The 22,547-nt window shown below is 47.1% G+C and overlaps 1 protein-coding gene and 1 pseudogene across 3 annotated transcripts in view; one reads left to right on the forward strand and one right to left on the reverse strand.

Moving 5' to 3' along the window:
- Window positions 1-22,547, reverse strand: part of C1QTNF3 (C1q and TNF related 3) — a 138,119-nt gene that overhangs the window by 21,457 nt on the left and 94,115 nt on the right. For all 3 annotated transcript variants that reach the window (XM_063960634.1, XM_063960626.1, XM_063960643.1), the window contains exon 5: window positions 8,868-8,967. In XM_063960634.1, coding sequence (XP_063816704.1) covers window positions 8,868-8,967 — 100 coding nt within the window. The remainder of the gene's footprint in view (window positions 1-8,867; window positions 8,968-22,547) is intronic.
- On the forward strand, window positions 12,218-12,336 carry LOC134959769 (5S ribosomal RNA; annotated as a pseudogene).

The following is a 22,547-nucleotide window of genomic DNA, read 5'->3' on the forward strand; positions in this document are numbered from 1 at the left end:
GGCAGACAGATTCCCCTTTTTACACATTCTGGCAGACAATTCCCCTTTATACACATTACGGCAGACAGCGTCCCGTTTTTACACATTACGGCAGACAATCCCCCTTTTTACACATTACGGCAGACAGCGTCCCCTTTTTACACATTACGGTAGACAGCGTCCTCTTTTTACACATTACGACAGACAGCGTCCCCTTTTTACACATTACGACAGACAGCGTCCTCTTTTTACACCTTACGGCAGACAATCCCCCTTTTTACACATTACGGCAGACAGCATCCCCTTTTTACACATTACGGCAGACAGAGTCCACTTTTTACACATTCCAGCAGACAGCGTCCCCTTTTTTCACATTACTGCAGACAGCGTCCACTTTTTGCACATTACGGCAGACAGCGTCCCCTTTTTACACATTACGACAGACAGCGTCCCACTTTTTACACATTACGGCAGACAGCGTCCCCTTTTTACACATTACGACAGACAGCATCCTCTTTTTACACATTACGACAGACAGCGTCCCGTTTTTACACATTACGGCAGACAGCGTCCCCTATTTACACCTTATGGCAGACAATCCCCCTTTGTACACATTACGGCAGACAGCGTCCCCTTTTTACACATTACGGCAGACAGAGTCCACTTTTTACACATTCCAGCAGACAGCGTCCCCTTTTTACACATTACTGCAGACAGCGTCCACTTTTTGCACATTACGGCAGACAGCGTCCCCTTTTTACACATTACGACAGACAGCGTCCCACTTTTTACACATTACGGCAGACAGCGTCCCCTTTTTACACATTACGGCAGACAGCGTCCCTTTATTACACATTACGGCAGACAATCCCCCTTTTTACACATTACGGCAGACAGCGTCCCCCTTTTTACACATTACGGCAGACAGCGTCCCCTTTTTACACATTACGGCAGACAGCGTCCCCTTTTTACACATTACGGCAGACAATCCCCCTTTTTACACATTACGGCAGACAGCGTCCCCTTTTTACACATTACGGCAGACAGCACCCCCTTTTTACACATTACGGCAGACAGCGTCCCCTTTATACACATTAGGTAGACAGACAGAATAGATGATACTTACCATCTCTCCGCTGGTTCATGTAGTCAGGCTCCTCGGTGCTGGCAGCTCCGGGGGCAGGGGAGAAGGAAGAGGAGGGAGGGGGACTCTGGAGCTGCAGCAACGCACTGTAATTGCCGGTGGCGTTGCTGCAGCTGTCCCTCTCCTTCCGCATTGGCTGGCCGCCGCTGTGAATGCTGGGATGAGGGAAGCGCATCCCAGCATTCACAGGAGCGGTGGCCAGCCTATGTGGAAGGAGAGGGACTGCTGCAGTGGCGCCGTCACCAATTACCCCCATGCCCACAGTCACTGCACAACTCATACACCCCCCCATGCCCACAGTCACTGCACAACTCATACACCACCCATGCCCAGTCACTGCACATCTCATACACCCCTCCATGCCCACAGTCACTGCACATCTCATACACCCCCCATGCCCACAGTCACTGCACTACTCAAACACCCCCCCATGCCCAGTCACTACACATCTCTTACACCCCCCCATGCCCACAGTCACTGCACTACTCATACACCCCCCATGCCCAGTCACTGCACAACTCATACACCCCCCCATGCCCAGTCACTGCACATCTCATACACCCCCCCATGCCCACAGTCACTGCACAACTCATACACCCCCCCATGCCCAGTCACTGCACATCTCATACACCCCCCCATGCCCAGTCACTGCACAACTCATACACCCCCCCATGCCCACAGTCAATGCACAACTCATACACCCCCCCTTCCCCCTCACTGCACCGGAGTTCAGCAGTTAGGCGCAGCACCGTAGCTGGGCAGGAAACACGCGGCTGCCGGCAGATAGGAAGAGAGCTCCCCCTCCGTGAGTAAGGGGAGAGAAGCAGCTTGCTGGGCTACCGCTGCGGCTGTTTATGCTCGGCCGGAAGTGTGGGTCATCTGCGGGAGGGGGGGCGGCAGGCGGCTGCGGCGGAATACAAAAAAACAAGAAGTAATCAGATGCAGTGCAGTGGTCTGCCGGGTGGCGCGGAGCGGCGGGGCCCCACCGGCTTCTCTGCCGCATCCCCTGCACCAATGGTAATCACGGCACTGCCCCCCAAACTCCCTCTCTCTGCCTCCTTCCCAAACTCCCTCCCTCTGCCTGGTTTAGTGTGTGGGTGCGCGCAGCAGCTGAGGAGCTGAGTGCACACCACAGGCAGTGCTAAAGTGACAGGCGGCGGACAGCGGGAGACGGGAGTTGAGTGACATACAGCGGCCGTGCTGGTTGTGCTGCCAGATGGTGCGCCCACAGTGCATTTGCGCTGTGGGCAAGGCACCATTAGCACACACCTAGTTACGGCCCTGCGTGAATGGTAATGTACCAAAAAAATATTGGCAATGCGCTGTAGAGAATACATCATAGTCCTGTGCAGTATAAGGTAACCTATGTATAATGTATAATTCAAGTACACAGTCTGGAACCTGATACCTAGAGGAGGAGGCGGGACCCCAGGCAGTAGGGCCCACCGGTGGTTTCCCTTGTACCCTCGTGGGCCAGTCCGACCCTGTGTGCAGCAAGTCAGATGCAATCATCCGAACTGACCTCTACTGGAACGTTAATTGGGCTTGGACTTGGGTGCTGTGTACACACTCTGAGATTATCGGACCGAGCAGGTCTGATTCATGTGTGGACAAAGGAGCTATTGGTGCTGCTTACATGGAAGCCGCAGCAATAGCTTTCATATGATAGTCCAGCAGGGAGCGTCACACCTCCTGCTGCATTACTAATCCGAGCTGCCTCCAACGAAGCAGCTACAGTATTACGTTTTGTACTGTGTGTTTTTTGGGGATTAACTTAAATAATGTCTTTTCAATTAGATATTATTCTATTCATACCTGTATATATTTTTATTATTATTGGTCCTGCGAGCGTCCATGTATTTGGAACGCGCATTTTTTAAATAATTCTGCTGGTATTTTGAATTATTCTGCTACATCTGCCGGGAGCGTAGGACTCAGTGCCCTTCTGTGAAACAAATCTACTCGGTGGAGCGGAGTATCGGGATAGTTTTTATAGCAGAGTTTGAGGAAACAGATGACTCCTCTCAGAGGCGTCTCCAGGTGTGGTGACACCCAGTGCACACCCTTCATATGGCGCGCTCGCAGCAAAAAGGGGGCGTGGTTGCAAAGAAAGGGGGCGTGGCCGCATGGGCCGTCACTTCCGGGGACGCGCCCAGCATCTCCGGAGATGCTGGGCTGTACTGGGCTGGCCCCGAAGACTATCTGCAGCGCTGTCGGCTCTTCTGCTATGACAGGGTATCCGGACTCCAGGTCGACAGCACAAAGGTCGACACACCTTAGGTCGACGCCAATTGGTCGACACACCTTAGGTCGACATGGACAAAAGGTCGACATGGAAAAAGGTCGACATGAGTTTTTCACGATTTTTTTCTTTTTTTTAACCTTTTCATACTTAACGATCCACGTGGACTACGATTGGAACGGTAAAGTGTGCCGAGCGAAGCGGTAGCGGAGCGAAGGCACCATGCCCGAAGCATTGCGAGCGAAGCGAGCCATGCGAGGGGACGCGGTGCACTAATTGGGGTTCCCGGTCACTCTACGAAGAAAACAACACCAAAAAAACATAAAAAACTCATGTCGACCTTTTTCCATATCGACCTTGTTCCAGTCGACCTTTTGTCCATGTCGACCTTTTGTCCATGTCGACCTAAGGTGTGTCGACCAATTGGCGTCGACCTAAGGTGTGTCGACCTTTGTGCTGTCGACCCTCAGTCCCAGACCCCTATGACAGGAGCCGGGTGCTGTAGCAGAATTTCACACTGCAGCACTTGTCTCCTGTCACTGCAGAGGAGCCCACAGGTTGGTGTCACCTCCTTCTAGGCGTCACCCCTGGGTGCGGGCCGCACCCCCCGCACTCGCCTTGTGACGTCACTGACTCCTCTAGAATCCTGTAATTTGGGTTATGGATCAGTTTCAATTATATGTTCATCCAAGGGCGTAGCTACAGTACCATAGGTGTAGGCAGTGCAGCTGCTATGGGGCCCAGAGCTGAGAGGGGCCCACCTTCCTTGTCACAGTTACATGTGTTATATACATTTTTTGCAATTGGTTGGTACGTAGGGGTCCTTTCAAACCTTTCCTTGGGGCCTACAATATATCTGGGTATGCCCCTGGACCTGCTCATTGTAGTGTGGTATAAAATGAACTGGAGGGCATTTTAATGTTATATAATATGAACCAGGGAACTGTAATGAGGCACAATATGAACGGGGAGCACTATATATCATAATGTGAACTGGCGGTACTTTGCGGCATAATGTGCACTGTAGGTCTGAAATGTGACATTGGGTGAGCTTGATTCATAAAAGAAACTAGGGCACTACTATGGGGCATAACATTAAATAAGGCTCTACTATGGTTCAGAGAATTAACTAGGGCACTATTATAGGGCATACAATTAACAACTGCTGCAGAGAAGTGTCTCTTTAGAAGCATTGGGATGGGGGCCCCTTTAAAATGTTGCTATGGGGCCCATAATGTTCTGGCTACACCCCTGTGTTCATCTACTGCCTGTCGAGTTCTAAATAGTAAGGGCTTCCACGGCCATACTTTCCAAGAAGAATTAGCAAGTAACCCTGACTAGTTACATTTGCTTTCGTTATTACAAGAATACAATACTGTATAAAGAAAGACTGGTGCCAACTTTGCTCCACATTCATATGAATAAACATTAAACCAAAACACTAAGGGGCCAATTTATTAACATTATTTTTACAAAAATAATGTCAAAAAGGGTGTTTTCACACCCTTTCATGTTATTTTAGTATCACTTGAAAGTATTAAAGCGCTATTGGAGCAGTTTTTGTGAAAAACTGCTCTAAACACTTTAATTTACTGTTTTTTAGTAACCAGATTGCATTTCCAATACTTATAATGGCAAATGCGATCTGACCAAATTTAGTAAAAAAATAAAAATAAAAAAGTAACAAAATCCACAGTGTACCCTGTGATAATAACGCAGACGTTTTCAGTGGGCTCACTGCAATATACTGCCTCCTGCGCAGCTTTCTCTGCTCGTAGACGAGCACTGGGATCAGCTCTGTGTGTCTGATCACTGTGTAAAAAAAATTAAAATAATAATAAAAAAAATACTTACATTCCCTGGTGATCGGCTCGCGATGCTCCCCTCAGCCTCCGGTCTTCTGATGTCCGGCTCCTGCACGGTGACCCCAGTCATCTGCTGTAAACCGGCATTTACATCAGATGACCGGGTCACAGTGCAGGAAGCTGGCAGTCACATGACCGGAGCCGGAGGAGAGCACCGGGGTACTGATCAATGGGTAAGTATATGGAGAAGGTGGGGTTGCGGCGTGGAGGCAAGGTAGTTGCGACGGAGGGGGTGTCCAGCGGCAGCAGCGACGGTATCAGCGGAGGTAAGGCAACAAAGTGGCATCGCAGAGACAGAGCTTTCTTCCCAAGATAATTGATACATCCATGCGATGTAATCAGTTATCACATTGCGGATTGGGGCGGTTTTAACACATCACATGCGGATGGTGATAAATCTGCCCCAAGTAATTTCAGCTTGTTTCTAAATAAAAGTGAAAGACTTAAGGGGGGTACACACAGATCCGTGTTTAAAATCTAAGCAGGTCTAGCGGGTCGCTCACTACAGCGCTGTCTGAAGTGAGCGCCCCCCCACCCCCCACCCCCCGGGCTCACCAATCTGGCACCAGCGATAACGATGCGCGGCTATCGCTATGGGGGGTACACACGAGTGATCTGCTTAAAATCGAAGCAATCTAGTCAGATTGCTTAGATTTTAAGCATGGATCTCTCCGTGTGTACCCCCCTTTAAGATCGCTCAGCACACATCTCTCCCGTGCGGACTCAGTACTGGCCTTTACAGTCACAGTGACTACAGATACACATGCAGTCTGTGTGCGAGTTTTCAAACTGACAAATGTTTATCTAGATATATAGTATTGTCCTATAGTTTCTGGTTCATTATCTGCAGCTCCGAGAGCTAAATAAATGTCAGACCAGCAGAGGAGCAGGCAGGAGATCACCCGGTAATGACGTTAGCTTTGTGTGTGATTAGAAATCTATTGTGTTCCTTGAGATAAATTGATTGCTGGCTGTGAGTGCGCGTAATTAACATCTGTCCATAACTAAGGCCCTCATTCTGAGTTGTTCGCTCGGTAAAAATCTTCGCATCGCAGCGATTTTCCGCTTAATGCGCATGCGCAATGTCCGCACTGCGACTGCGCCAAGTAAATTTGCTATGCAGTTAGGAATTTTACTCACGGCTTTTTCATTGTTCTGTCGATCGTAATGTGATTGACAGGAAATGGGTGTTACTGGGCGGAAACAGGCCGTTTTATGGGCGTGTGGGAAAAAACGCTACCGTTTCCGGAAAAAACGCAGGAGTGGCCGGAGAAACGGAGGAGTGTCTGGGCGAACGCTGGGTGTGTTTGTGACGTCAAACCAGGAACGACAAGCAGTGAAATGATCGCAGATGCCGAGTAAGTGTGGAGCTACTCAGAAACTGCTACGAGGTGTGTAATCGCAATATTGCGAATACATCGTTCGCAATTTTAAGATGCTAAAATTCACTCCCAGTAGGCGGCGGCTTAGCATGAGCAAATCTGCTAAAATCCGCTTGCGAGCGAACAACTCGGAATGACCTCCTATATTTGTGAAATTAAGATAAGAGACGCCAGATTTCCCTGTGTAATGGTGACAAGGGCCTGCAGACAGGATACATGGGAGAAGCGGCTGTGAAATTTCACGCAAATTGAGTTTTACAGTATACTGCAGGTCATTCTGCACTGTATTAGCAAATTCGCAGGAATGACAGATGTTAACCCATTCAGTTGTGTGGCTGGGTTGGGTATGAAATACTGGCTAACGGAATGCCGGCGGTCACATGACAATGAGGATCCTGACCACCCTCCTGTCCCGTACCCTAACCCTGTCACTTGGAGAGTGTCGGCTAGGACTAATCCGAGGGGTTGTTGCAGCTAGGACTAACCCTCGGGGGTGGCAGCTACGGCTAACCACACCCCCAGTGCCTAACCTTAACTCTCCCCCAGTCCCTAACCCTAAACCTAACCCTACACCTAACCCTATACTCAACTTCTACATTCCGGTGGTTGGTGTTCCGGCGCTGGTGTCACATGACCACCGGCATACAGACCACCAGGATGCCGAACGCATCCTGTGAGGCTGGGGTAGGACTATGTATCTTTAGGCCCCAGCTGAACCGGCAAATTGCGCAGTGATGATAATACAGTATGTCATGGAACATTTTTTGAAAATGTAGCTTTTCTCTTATAGGGGGGGGGCATGTACTAAGCCTTGGAGAGTGCTAAAGTTGAGAGAGATTTTTGAGGTCTATTACTAAGCGGTGGAGAGAAATAAAGTAACAGCCAGTCAATTCCTAGCTGCCATGTTACAGGCTAAGGCCCGTCCGTAATTTACCGCTGCTAATAGGTTTGCCGGGAGCTATTCAATTAATCCCATAAACCGGCACTTATTGGGGACTATGCTCAAAGTACCCGAAGCATAATCTGTGATAAGCAGCCATTGGAGCCTCAATAACATAACGGGAACTTATAATCAGATGTATTAAGTAACCTGGAGAAGGCATAAGGAAGTGATTAACCAGTGATAAGCGCAAGAGGATAAATGCACCAGCCAATCAGCTCCAATATGTAAATTACCAGTTAGGAGCTGATTGGCTGGTGCGTTTATCACCTTGCACTTATTACTGTTTTATCACTTCCTTATGCCGTCTCCAGGCTTAATACATCTGCCCCTTTGTGTGATACTACTGCAGTGTCTCCAATAATATGGCTCCTCAAGGGACGCTTCATTCCCTTACCGACATGGCCGCCAGTACGCATACTGTACGTATCATCTTGTTCTCTGTGTATGAGTGACATGGAGGACAGCTGTCATCCTCTTAGCTTCAGAGACTACAGTCCCACAATACCACTGTTTCAGAACCCTGCAATGCTACCTGAGACTAGGGGTCTATTTACTAAGACTTGGATGGGGATGAAGTGGATGGAGATAAAGTACCAGCCAATCAGCACCTGTCATTTTTCAAACACAGCCTGTGGCATGGTAGTTAGGACTAGGAGCCGATTGGCTGGTACTTTATCTCTGTCGACTTTACCTCCATCCAAGGCTTAGCAAACAGACCCCTAAGTGACAGTCACCGGCTGGTGAGCTGTCTGCACCATGCTCCATGACAGACTCTGCTTCATCCAATCAAGCACTGTAACAGTGAGTACGGCTGTACCATCACTTGTGCTAATAAACCCTTTTACCTGGTTAAGCCACTGGACTGGTTCTTGACTAAGGGGGACATTTACTAAGCATTGATAAGAGCGGAGAAGTGAGCCAGTGGAGAAGTTGCCCATGGCAACCAATCAGCACTGAAGTAACATCTATAATTTGCACACTGTAAAATGATACGGAGCTGCTGATTGGTTGATGGGGAAATTTCTACACTGGCTCACTTCTCCGCTCTTATCACTGCTTAGTAAATGTTCCCCTAAATTACAAATCTTCTGCTATGTATAGAACTCTGCTAAATCACCACACACATTCCCAACAACTGCATCCCACACTAAATCAATATGGGACACAGCTGTGTGGCAACCCTATTGTGAGGCTTCTCATATCCTGACAGAAAACAACAGGTGTTAGTAAAGGAAATAAATATCCACTATGCCTATAGCTGGTGCGTCTCATGAATGATGTATTAGGACTGTCTGACCGTCAGTGGGCTTACCTGAACATACTGACTATGGTATTGCCATTGTGCATGAGGTAGACGTACACATCTTCCACCTCTTCATGCTTCAGCATGCTGAAAGTAAAGAAGTACACACCTGTAAGAAAAAAATTCTGAATCATTTATAGAGAATAAAATAATTAACCCCTCACAGTCTCTTTTCTCGCTACACCCGGGGGGGGTTCATCCAAATTTCACTGAGATCTGTGTCTCAACGTTTGGCCCTCGAATGACCACTAACAATTAGTAATGTCAATGAAAATTGAATTGCATGCTGAAAAATCATCTGCAGACTGTACACTTAAAGACAAAAGATGAAGAAAGAAGAAATGAGGATGAAGATGTCACAGAGTTCAGAGGGAATTTCAAAGCCTCTCTCCGTTCTACATTCTGTGCCATGTGACTGTTGTTGCCATGGTAATCATGTTGTAATGTGGGAAAAATTGCAGAATTATACATCATCAAAAGCAGCCGGAATAAACGAACCAAGATAAATGGTACTAACGAAGCTTATTATCATAGCTTCCCACAATGGTTTATATTAAAAACAGCACATAGAGGACTTTGATCATGGGATTGCTGATTTAAGCGTAATCTTAATATGAATGGGTCTGATTCAGAGGTGAACGCAATGCCCTGTTGGCCAATGTTTTTGTACGGCGCACGCGTCTGAGCCGCACTGCATGTGTCCTGATGGTGCTTGTAGTGTGTATTTGGATGCAGAGTGATTGACAGTCAGGGTGTGTTTATGGGAGGTAACGATGGGGAGGGGGGTAGTGAAGCATAGGGTGTGTCGTGAGCCTTTTGTGGGTCTATCATAATCAGTGACTTTGTCTTTGTACACAGTATCTCTGACCCCGGCATTTTAGTTCCAATGGACATTTTGAGCAGTGGAGAATTTCCCATTAAGCACGTGAGGCATGTGCCTAGGGGCAGCACTTTTTTAGGGGTGGCATTTGGATGCTTGTGTTGGTACTGTCAGCACGAAATGTACCAGTAGCTGCTAAATATTTCCACTGTACTGTACCATATGCCATGTTGAATGGAGTGTAAATGGGTAGGACATGTACATACGGGCAGTACAAACTGTCCTACTGTACATAGTAAATATGAATAAAAACAGCAATTAAAAAAAAATGTCATAGTGTCTTTTTCATCTACTGAATTGTCTCTCTTCAAATGAGGCTTAGAACCAATCAATGAAAATAATAAAATTAGGCAAGGGTGGGGTGGGGGGGGGGGATGGGACATGGGGGCGTTGCAGTGGTGCATAGGGGTGCCCTCACCCATAAATCCACCCCTGATTCTGAGCGTTGGATTAGAGATGCAGCCAGTTGGCCTCTCTGTTCAATACACTTCGAACAAAGACACAATAGCAATGGGATTTGCATCCAGGCCCAATGTTACAGCAGACAATGAATATTGAATATTTAAAGAGCAGTATATTGAAAACTGTTTCCCAAAGAAAGGGGCCCATTTATCAATGAGTTTTAGCTATTTAAAACTCATTGAGTATAACAAATGGTGTCCAGCCAATCAGCTCCGAACTGTCATTTGTTTGAAAAAAATTACAATTGGGAGTTGATTGGCTGGTGCACTATTTACCATATGCAATAAGTTTTAAATAGCTACGGGGGATATGTACTAAGCGGTGATAAAAGTGGAGAAGTGAGCTAATGGAGAAGTTGACCATGACAACCAATCAGCATTGATGTAACATTTATAATTTGCATACTATAAATGTATACAGAGCAGCTGATTGGTTGCCATGGGCAACTTCTCCACTGGCTCACTTTTCCACATTTATCACTGCTTAGTACATGTCCCCCTAAAACTTGTTTATAAATATACCCTAAAGTATGATACCTTCTAGCTGACCCAGAACAAACAACATGATGTGCATGAAATCTGATGAACTTGATTATAAAATTGCCAAATGATAAAACTAAAGTTCTCAGCTATGAAAAGAATTAAATGACATTGGGGGTAATTCCAAGTTGATCGCAGCAGGAAATTTTTTAGCAGTTGGGCAAAACCATGTGCACAGCAGGGGGGCAGATATAACATGTGCAGAGATAGATAGATTTGGGTGTGGTGAGTTCAATCTGCAATCTAAATTGCAGTGTAAAAATAAAGCAGCCAGTATTTACCCTGCACAGAAACAAAATAACCCACCCAAATCTAACTCTCTCTGCACATGTTATATCTGCCTCCCCTGCAGTGCACATGGTTTTGCCCAACTGCTAAAAAATTTCCTGCTGCGATCAACTTGGAATTACCCCCATTGTTCAGTGTTATCCTGGGATTCTATTGCAGGCAGCACTGTCAGAAAGTAATGTATTACCGCCCCACTCCACCAACTGACAGCGGAAGCTTCGGCCACATCCTTTGGGCAATGGACCTCATTCCGAGTTGATTGCTCGCTATTTTTTGGAGAGCAGCGATCAGATAGTCTCCGCCCACAGGGGAGTGTATTTTCGCTTTGCAAGTGTGTGAACACTTGTGCAGCCGAGCGGGACGAAAAAGTTTTGTGCAGTTTCTGAGTAGCCCAGGACTTACTCAGCCGCTGCGATCACTTCAGCCTGTCCGGTCCCGGAATTGACGTCAGACACCCGCCCTGCAAACTGGACAGCTGTTTATGCTGCTAATGTGCTGGATTCTATGTGAAATTTCATGCTTTTTTATGAGACAGCATATGGTATTTCTGCAATGTATTTAGCAACTCATTTCTAATTTCGAATCTGTCATTTTCATATCACTTACCCAAGCTATATTATTGCCTGGCAATTTGCTTGTACTTGGCTTTGTGATGCAAATGTTTATTATTATTTTCTTTTGTTTTGACACATTCATTGTTTCTCCATAAGTTGATGTAAAGGGATTCATTTCTTGGTCAAACCTTCATTGTATTGTCAATTACATGATATACCTCAGCAATTAGGTCATACCACTCTTTGTATCGTTATACCACAATTCTTTTGTGGGGAATTTCTCATGTGCAAATCTCTCTGGTCCCTTGAGGCCCTCTTTTTCACTCATTAATATTGTGGTTTTTCTTAAAAGTTACATCTTGGGCGAGCAACTGGCCATTTGATAACGTTATCTTTTAGATAATCGCCCCAGCATCAATACCACGATACGAGTCACCTTACGGTTTTGATGTTTATTTGCACCCTTGTCTATGTGTCAATTTTCATCCAAGAGCAATGTGATATACTGTCGGGTTATATTGAATGAATTTGGAACATCATTCCTTCTACACCACCTTCTTGTACTCGCTAATCAATTGTATCTAAACTTGCTCAAGCATTAGCCATTCCTATACGCTGACAGGTATCTACTTGACTTTCTACAGTCATACCATGCTGGACATGCCCGATCTTGTCTGATCTTGGAAGCCAAGCAGCATAGGGCCTGGTTAGTACCAGAAAGGGTGACCCTCTGGGAATACTGGGTACTGTAGTATCAAGGAACATACCTTCCGTTGATATACCCTTCACTAATCAGTAAATTTCACCGTAAATATACATTGCAGTATACTTACCCATGCTTACTATTCTAGAAGGAGTCCGGAGTTGTAAAAGCCGATTTTTATTGCTTCTCTCTTATGGATGTACTGGTGTATAACAGTTCATAAGTTGATAGAGAAAACAAGAATTTTCAAACTTTCGCTTTGATTACCGTCAAATATCAATACTCGCTTACAATCCAGTGGGTGTGCAGACAAACTTTCTGCCACCTACTTCATATCAAGTGAGTCACATATCGTGATATTGTTATTTAATACTTTTTTTAATTTTTGCTGATATATACAGCAACATTCTTGTATATTGTTATGTCGTCTGTTTAGAATAATAAAAGTTAAGTTTTATCCTTACACTCACATTGTACAAACATCATATTTTCATCAGTAAGTCAATTTATATAAAGTGTGCCCCAGAGAGACACAAAAACAGTCTTCCTTTTGCTTCTCTGCAAAAAAAACCCCCTCAATAGTTTGTTCTGAACTAATGTCCGGGAGCACCGCCAACTCTGTTCTAACTCCAAAGCCTAGCAGGCGAAGTCGGTAGCCTTATGTTGGTCACTATTCATACCTGTATGGTATAAAAATTGTATGACATTTATTCACAGTCTGGTCCAGTGCAGATTCCAAAACCCCAACCCATTACCACTCCTGCGTTTTCCCTACCACTCCCAGAAAATGGTCAGTAGACACCCATAAACGCCTTCTTCCTGTCAATCTCCTTGCGATCGGTTGTGCGAATGGATTCGTCGCTAGAAGCATTGCACAGCAACGATGCTGTTTGTGCCCGTATGACGCGCGTGCGCACTGCGTTGCATACGCATGCACAGTAGTAACCTGATCGCTGTGCTTCGAAAAACGGCAGCGAGCGATCAACTCGGAATGAGGGCCAATGTCTTCATGAATACTTAAGCAGGTCAAAAACTAGTTCTTATCCTTACACTTTGCATATAATAATAACCAATTCATACACGCAGAAACTGTCACTCAAACTCTGCCTACTCTGTTATAGAAACACTTGACTTCAGGATCCGGTCAGGATCCCAACTGTCAGGATCCCGGCAGTCAGAATACGATGCCGGAATCCCGACACTATTCAGAATGCCGACACTGGCATCCGGAATCCCGATGGCTGGGATCCCAAATGACCATCCACCAGGTCGCCGGACAGTTAATCCGCACGTGTATGTGTGTATGTGTGTGTGTGGGGGAAGGGGGGTGTTAGGTTTAGGCTGCAGGGGTGGTTTGGGGTTAGGCTGTGGGGAGGGAAGGGTTAGGTTTAGGTTGCGGGAAAGGCTGGTTAGGGGGCCACGTGGGGGAGGTAAGTATACTTACCTTTCCCCTGTTGGGTTTCCGTTCCAGTTGGTATTCTGACCGCCAGCATCCCAAACGCTGGCAAATCCATCCCAGCCCTTAACTTCAACCAAGGTAACCTGCTGCAGAGGCGTGAAAGAGAGCACTGTGTGTGGGGGTGTGGTTCATCAAATCGACAGTATCTAGGTCGACAATGTTTAGGTCGACCACTATAGGTCGACAGTCACTAGGTCGACATGGATGGAAGGTCGACAGGGTTTCTAGGTCGACATGTGCTAGGTCGACAGGTCTAAAGGTCGACATGAGGAATTTTTTTTTTTTTGTGTCGTTTTCTTCGTAGAGTCACCGGGATCCCAAATTAGTGCACCGCGTCCCCTCGCATGGCTCACTTCGCTCGCCATGCTTCGGGCATGGTGCCTTCGCTTCGCTCGGCACACTTTACCGTTCCAATCGTAGTCCACGTGGATCGTTAAGTATGAAAAAATTTAAAAAAAGAAAAAAAATGTGAAAAACTCATGTCGACCTCTAGACCTGTCGATCTAGCACATGTCGACCTAGAAACCCTGTTGACCTTCCATCCATGTCGACCTAGTGACTGTCGACCTATAGTGGTCGACCTAAACATTGTCGACCTAGATACTGTCGATCTTCAGACCGGATCCCGTGTGTGGACCTCTTCAGTTATAGTATAAACACTCCAGTTATTCCAGGTGGGTGGGGATCATTAGATCTACACTAAAAAGGTCTACAGTCAATAGGTTGACCACTAATGGTCAACATGAATTAGGTCGACATGATCGAAAGATCAACAGGGTAAAAGGGTCGACATGAAATAGGTGGACAGAAAAGGTTGACAGGTTCAAGAGGTCGACATGGAAATGGTCGATACGCTTTTTTTTTTTTTTTTGGGGGGGGGGGGGCGGCGGTGGTTTGGGTGTTTTGTAATTTTTCTGCCACAAAAAAGCCCCATTAGTATACCGCGTCCCCTCGCATGGCTCACCGTGCTTCGGCCAAGATTACTATTGCCAATCGTAGTCCACGTGGATGGTAAAGTATGATTTAAATGTGTCAATTATATGTGTGTCGACCATTGTCATGTCAACGTTATGAAGCTGTCAACCTTTCACATGTCGACCTATTGACCCTGTTGATCTAATGTATGTCTACCATTAGTAGTTGACCTATTGGGGGTCATTCCTGCCCGTTCGCACGCTGCGGTTCATCGCAGCGGTGCGAACGGGTCGGAACTGCGCATGCACGGCGGCCACATTGCGCAGGCACGTCGTTGCCCAGCGACGGCCGTCACCTGGCAGCGACGCCGCATACGAAGAAAGCGGGCGCAGCAGCGACCGCAAGAAAATTGACAGGAGGAAGGCATTCCGGGGCGTCAACACCATTTTCCAGGCGTGGAGATCTGAACGCAGGCGTGTCCAGGCGTTTGGGGGGTGGATGCCTGATGTCAATTCCGGGACCTTCATCGCTGGATCCGTCGCACTGGGTAAGTAACTGCAGGGCTAGTCTTGTTTTACACAAAACTTTTGTAGCATAGCAGGGCTGCACAAGCGATCGCACCCTTGCTATGCTAAAATACACTCCCCCATAGGCGGCGTCTAGTTGATCGCACGAGCAGCAAAAAGTTGCTACGTGTGATCAACTCGGAATGACCCCCATTGACTGTAGACCTTTTTAGTGTAGATCTACCGACTGGATACCATTCCATGTATGTTATTAGCTTTAGTAATACACAGTTGTTGCTATAAATTAACTATCAATATTATTTACTATTATTATTCTTCAATATTACTCCATTTATGTCTATATATTAGCGACATCATATTATGAAGCAATGTACAGATAATATTAATTCACACTGATCTCTGCTCAACTGGAGTTTACAGTCTAAATTCTCTACCATGCAAACTCAATACATTCATTTGCTATATATTTACTTTCCAGAACAAGTAACTTGTATTCTGATTTCCAGAAAACTACTGGTAATTAGTGGAAGAAGCATTTCACGGGGAAAAGCAAAATGAAAGACAAACTGCATTATGGAAGAGGAATTAATATTGCTTAAAGGAGATGCTTGTTGTATATTCATGAGTACTGCAGATGTGCGTGAACAATAGGGGTAATTCTGTGTTGATCGCAGCAGGATTTTTGATAGCAGTTGAGCAAAACCATGGCCCTCATTCAGAGTCGTTCGCTCGGTATTTTTCATCGCATCGCAGTGAAATTCCGCTTAGTGCGCATGCGCAATATTCGCACTGCGACTGCGCCAAGTATCTTTGCTATGAAGAAAGTATTTTTACTCACGGCTTTTTCATCGCTCCGGCGATCGTAATGTGATTGACAGGAAATGGGTGTTACTGGGCGGAAACACAGCGTTTTATGGGCGTGTGGCTGAAAACGCTACCGTTTCCGGAAAAAACGCAGGAGTGGCCGGAGAAACGGGGGAGTGGTTGGGCGAACGCTGGGTGTGTTTGTGACGTCAAACCAGGAACGAAAAGCACTGAACTGATCGCACAGGCAGAGTAAGTCTGAAGCTACTCTAAAACTGCTAAGTAGTTTGTGATCGCAATATTGCGAATACATCGGTCGCAATTTTAAGATGCTAAGATACACTCCCAGTAGGCGGCGGCTTAGCGTGTGTAACTCTGCTAAATTCGCCTTGCGACCGATCAACTCGGAATGAGGGCCCATGTGCACTGCAGGGGAGGCAGATATAACATGTGCAGAGAGAGTTAGATTTGGGTGGGTTATTTTATTTCTGTGCAGGGTAAATACTGGCTGCTTTATTTTTACACTGCAAATTAGATTGCAGATTGAACACACCCCACCCAAATCTAACTCTCTCTGCACATGTTATATCTGCCTCCCCTGCAGTGCACATGGTTTTGCCCAATTGCTATCAAAAATCCTGCTGCGATCAACTTGGAATTACCCCCAATATACAGTAGAAGTTGTCTTTCATTAACTATTGATATTGTTTGCTGTAGATGGGTGAGAGAGGCTGCCCACAGGGACGGAAAACGTGTGTGTTACCCGTCTCGCTGGCAGAAGGATATGAGAGCAATTAGCAACAATGATTTGATCATTGCCTGGTAAAGTTAAAGTTGCATGAGTTATATATAATTAGTAAAGTGAGTTGTGCATTTCAGTATAATTTATTTATTTTTTATTTATTTTTTATTAACAGTCTCTTATAGCGCAGCATATTCTGTTGCGCTTTACAGTTAAAAACAACAATAATAAAACAAAACTGGGTAAAAACAGACAGACATAGAGGTAGGAAGGCCCTGCTCGCAAGCTTACAAAGCTATAGGGAACTAGTCATTAATACACAAGGATAGGTGCTATCTATTGCATAATTGTCCACTGGATTGCAAAGGTTTTTGGTGGGCTGTATGATATCATCACACAGCAATGTTGGCCAAGTGTCAGAAGGATGGGAAAGTAAATAGAGAGAAGATATGTGAGAATATGTGTGGACTGTACAATGGGGATGTAATTGGATAGGAAGGTTTATGAAAGTTATGTGGGCGGTTCTGGAATGTGATAAGCTTGCCTGAAGAGGTGAGTTTTCAGGGAACGCTTGAAGGTTTGGAGACTAGAGGAGAGTCTTATTGTGCGTGGGTGCAGCCTGAAGAAAGTCCTGCAGTCATGCATGGTGTCATATCACCGCCGCGGCCGCCGGGCTTGTCCCTCCGAGGCTGCTGGCTGCACGGGCGGTCGTCCTCGCTGGCGGCCTCTGCCTTCCGGCGCTCCGTCCGGCGCCCGTAGCGAGGACGTCGCGGGTGCGCCCGACGCTCACTGGGGACGGGTGACGTCATCAACGCCTCTCCAATCGGGTGCTGGCGGGAAGTACAAATTCAGACGCCGGGCAGAGCTCCGGCGCCTGAGTATCATCGCTACTACTGCTGTACCTGTGATCTCCAGACCTCCGTGCCTCCAGCACCTCCGTGCCTCAGCATTTCCGTGCCTCAGCATTTCCGTGCCTCAGCATCTCCGTGCCTCAGCACCTCCGTGCCTCAGCATTTCCGTGCCTCAGCATTTCCGTGCTTCAGCATCTCCGTGCCTCAGCACCTCCGTGCCTCAGCATCTCCGTGCCTCCAGCACCTCCGTGCCTCAGCATCTCCATGCCTCAGCACCTCCGTGCCTCAGCATCTCCGTGCCTCCAGCACCTCCGTGCCTCCAGCACCTCCGTGCCTCAGCACCTCTGTGCCTCCAAGCACCTCAGCGTCTCTAAGCGCCTCAGCGCCTTCAAAACACCTCAGTACCTCTTGCATTTCAGTGCCTCTAGCACCTCAGTGCCTCTAGCACCACAACACCGCTCACAGCGAGCTTTTGGTACTCTCCACCAATTCATCAGCACCTTTACAAGTCTTGTCTTTCAGGAGTCCTTCAAGCGCCCACCCGTACCTTCTGCCTACCATCCGAATCCTGCATGAGGAAGACCTACACCCGGCCTTCTCTTCTGCGACCCAGTAGTGGTTCCTCTTCCCGGTCACCGGAAGAAACCCCGAGTCCACAACACTTTCAAACCAGGTCAGTGATAGTATACTCAGGCCACATGGACGCGGGGGATCGGAACACAAAGTCGAGCGCCATCCAAAGTTTGGCTTCCCGAGTTCAGACTCAAGAGGCGACACAGGGCCAGGTGATGCAATATCTCCAGGAATTGTCCGGCCGATTGGATCAATTCAAGCATCCCTAGCTTCCGTAATTCTGGTTCCAGTTCCCGTAACTGCTCCAGTTGCTGTTTCCAGTAATGCTCAACCTCCGGCTGGTACCAGGTCTTGTCTTCAGCTGCCTACTCCTTCCCGCTATAATGGAAACCCAAAGAATTGCCGTGGTTTTCTAAATCAGTGCGAGGTGCACTTCGAGCTTCTCTCTCACAATTTCCCTACGGATCGCTCTAAAGTAGCGTATATCATTTCCCTGCTTGAAGGGTCAGCGTTGGATTGGGTGTCTCCGTTATGGGAACGATCTGATCCCGTGGTTTCCAACTACACCAACTTCATCACGTCCTTTCGAAGAATCTTCGACGAGCCCCGCAGGATGACTACTGCTTCTTCCGACTTGCTCCGTGTTCGTCAGGGCTCCCGCCCCGTGGGTCAGTACGTGGTTCATTTCCAGACCATTGCCTCTGAACTTCGCTGGAATAATGACACTCTGAGGGCTGCCTTCTGGAACGGTCTTTCCGACCGTCTGAAAGATGAGTTGGTTACTAGGGATCTGCCTGATCCGTTAGAAGAGTTGATCTCCCTTTGCGTCAAGGTGGATTTTCGGATGCAGGAGCGTGGAAGAGAACGTAGCCGTTCAGATCGTCCCAGGTTCCGGCATTCTACTCCTAGACCGGCGGCTGTGCCCAGCTCGGACGAACCCATGCAAGTTAACCGATCCCGACTGTCTCCGGAGGAATGACAGCGTCGTCGTGAGGGTAAACTCTGCCTTTACTGTGGAGCCGCAGATCATTTCCTCAAGTTTTGTAAATCCCGTCCGGGAAACGGGCAGGCCTAGCTTGTTCCGGAGGAGTCAAGTTGGGGGTCACGACTAAATCTTCTCCTATTTTGGATTGTTTGCTTCCTGTGTCTTTAATCACCAATTCAGTTTCCAAGTCTTGCGAGGCCCTCTTGGATTCCGGAGCTGCGGGGAATTTCGTTTCTTCCTCCTGTGTCCAAAGCATGGATTTAAAGGTACGGCCTATCGAGCGGCCTATTTCGTTGACGGCTATCAACGGTACTAGAATTACCAAGGGTCTCATAACGTGGCGCACGGAGCCAGTTAAGCTGCAGGTCGGGGCTCTACATCAAGAATGTCTGGAACTCTTGGTGATTCCGGAAATGCATCATGATCTGGTCCTTGGAATGCCTTGGCTCAAAATTCATAATCCCCACATTGACTGGAAGTCTTCTCAAATTCTGTCTTGGAGCCCTTTTTGTCATGCTAACTGTCTCACTCCCATTTGTCCGCTCCGTGTCTCTTCTAAGTCGGATGAAGAGCATATTCCGAAGGCGTATCAAGGGTTCAAGGATGTGTTTTCGGAACAGGCGGCTGATCAGTTACCACCTCATAGGCCTTGGGACTGCCCTATTGACCTTATCCCAGGGAAGATGCCACCCCGTGGCCGCACATATCCTCTGTCACTTCCCGAGACTCAAGCTATGTCGGACTATATTAAGTCCAATCTGCTCAAGGGATTCATTCGCCCCTCTTCCTCCCCTGCTGGAGCGGGCTTCTTTTTCGTGAAGAAAAAGGACGGGGGGTTGAGACCATGTATCGACTACCGCGGTTTAAACGATATGACCATCAAGAATAAATACCCCTTGCCACTAATCACAGAATTATTTGATAGGGTTCGTGGCGCCCGCGTTTTCTCCAAACTCGACTTGAGGGGAGCTTATAATCTTATACGCATCCGAGAAGGGGATGAATGGAAGACCGCCTTCAATACCCGGGATGGGCATTACGAATACCTGGTGATGCCGTTTGTCCTTAGTAATGCTCCTGCTGTCTTCCAGGGATTTGTCAACGAAATCTTCAGAGACATGTTATATCAAAGTGTTGTGGTATATTTAGACGACATACTGATTTTTTCCAAAGATCTTGTTGAAATGAACACAGGACTCAAGTCAAAGAAGTGCTCCACCGTTTACGAGAGAATCATCTCTATGCTAAGTTCTCCAAATGTACCTTTGAAGTAACATCAATTCCGTTCCTCGGTTATATCATCTCGGGGATGGAGCTTCGCATGGATCCGGAGAAGCTCTCTGCCATTCGTGATTGGACTCAGCCTCTCTCTTTAAAAGCAATACAAAGATTCCTGGGCTTTGCGAATTACTACAGGAAATTCGTTAGGGGTTTCTCCACCATTGTTGCGCCCATTACTGCCTTGACAAGAAAGGGCTCTAATCCAAGATTGTGGCCTTCCGAAGCCATTGAGGCTTTTTCCCACTTGAAGTCAGCTTTCATGTCCGCTCCAGTTCTCCAACAACCAAATTTCGATGAACCTTTCTTCCTAGAAGTTGACGCATCTTCGGTGGGAGTTGGGGCCGTTCTCTCTCAGTACTCCTCAGATAAGAAATTACATCCGTGTGGCTTCCACTCTCGTAAATTCTCTCCGGCCGAACGAAATTACACTATTGGAGACCAGGAACTTTTGGCAATTAAATCTGCCTTGGAAGAGTGGAGATATCTCTTGGAAGGGGCCAAACATGTGATTACCATTTACACGGATCACAAAAATTTGTTGTATATCAAATCCGCACAATGCTTGAATCCTCGCCAAGCGAGATGGGCACTTTTCTTTACTCGATTTTCTTTTGTTATCAAGTACCGGGCCGGGACTCTCAATATTAAAGCGGATGCGCTGTCCCGTTCACAAATTTCCACAGACGAGGATGATTCCTTTGAGCGGAGTTTAATTCTAAATCCAATTTCTGTCTCTGCTGCTTCAACTATTCCAGCTCCTTCTCCTGGAAGAATGTCCGTACCAGCTAGATTCCGGTCGAGAATACTACAGTGGGCACATATCTCCAAGTTTTCCGGTCATCCCGGCGCCCAGAAGATGTACAAGTTTCTGCAAAGATCTTACTGGTGGGACACCATGAGGAAGGATGTACAGGATTACGTCAATTCTTGTCCACAGTGTACACAACATAAATCTCCTCGCCTGCCTCCAGCTGGGTTGCTTCGTCCTCTGCCCATTCCTATGAAACCCTGGACTCACATTTCCATGGACTTCATTACTGACTTGCCCTGTTCCAAAGGTTGCAACACCATCTGGGTGATCGTCGACCGTTTTTCGAAGATGGCGCACTTCGTTCCATTGACTGGTCTGCCGACAGCTCCTAAACTAGCTCTACTATTCATCCGCGAACATTTCCGGTTACATGGGTTACCTCAGGAAATAGTCTCTGATCGAGGGGTACAGTTCACCGCAAGGTTTTGGAAAGCCCTCTGCTCGGCCTTACAGATTAAACTTAAGTTTTTATCCGCTTATCATCCCCAAAAGAATGGACAAACAGAATGAGTCAATCAAGATCTAGAGACTTTCCTTCGCCTTTATCTCTCCCCTTCACAGGACAACTGGGTGGAGTTGTTACCTTGGGCGGAGTTTGCCCATAACCATTCATTTCATTCTTCCACTAGTGAGTCTCCGTTCTTCGTCAACTATGGGTTCCATCCACGAGTTCCGGAGTTACCAAGTCTTCCGACAGAAGAGGTTCCAGCTGTAACATCCACTCTACTACACTTCAGACAAATTTGGTGTAGGATTCATGCTAGTCTTAAAAAGGTTTCTGTCCGATACAAGTTCTTCGCTGATAAGAAATGACGAGCCGCTCCTCAATACAAGGTTGGTGATAGTGTATGGCTGTCCACACGTAATCTCCGGTTGAAGGTACCCACTATGAAGTTTGCTCCAAGATTCATCGGTCCTTACCCTGTGCTACAAGTCCTGAATCCTGTGGTCTGTAAGTTGGGTTTACCTTCTCACCTACATATTCCAAATGCCTTCCATGTTTCTCTTCTTCATCCTCTCGTCCTTAATCGTTTTCATTCAAAGTCCTCTAGCCCCACCTCAGTGGAAGCTGAAACAGGAACAGACTTCGAGATCAAAATAATTCTAGACTCTCGTTACCTTCACAAGAATCTGCAATATCTGGTGGAATGGAAAGGGTACGGTCCTGAGGAGAGAAGTTGGATAAAGGCTTCTGAGGTTTCGGCTCCTCGACTAATCCGGATTTTCCATTCTAGACATCCTACGAAACCAGGTAAGTGTCCAGAGGCCACTCCTAGAGGAGGGGGTACTGTCATATCACCGCCGCGGCTGCCGG

Source organism: Pseudophryne corroboree, chromosome 1 (assembly GCF_028390025.1).
Source record: "Pseudophryne corroboree isolate aPseCor3 chromosome 1, aPseCor3.hap2, whole genome shotgun sequence".
NCBI lineage: Eukaryota > Metazoa > Chordata > Amphibia > Anura > Myobatrachidae > Pseudophryne > Pseudophryne corroboree.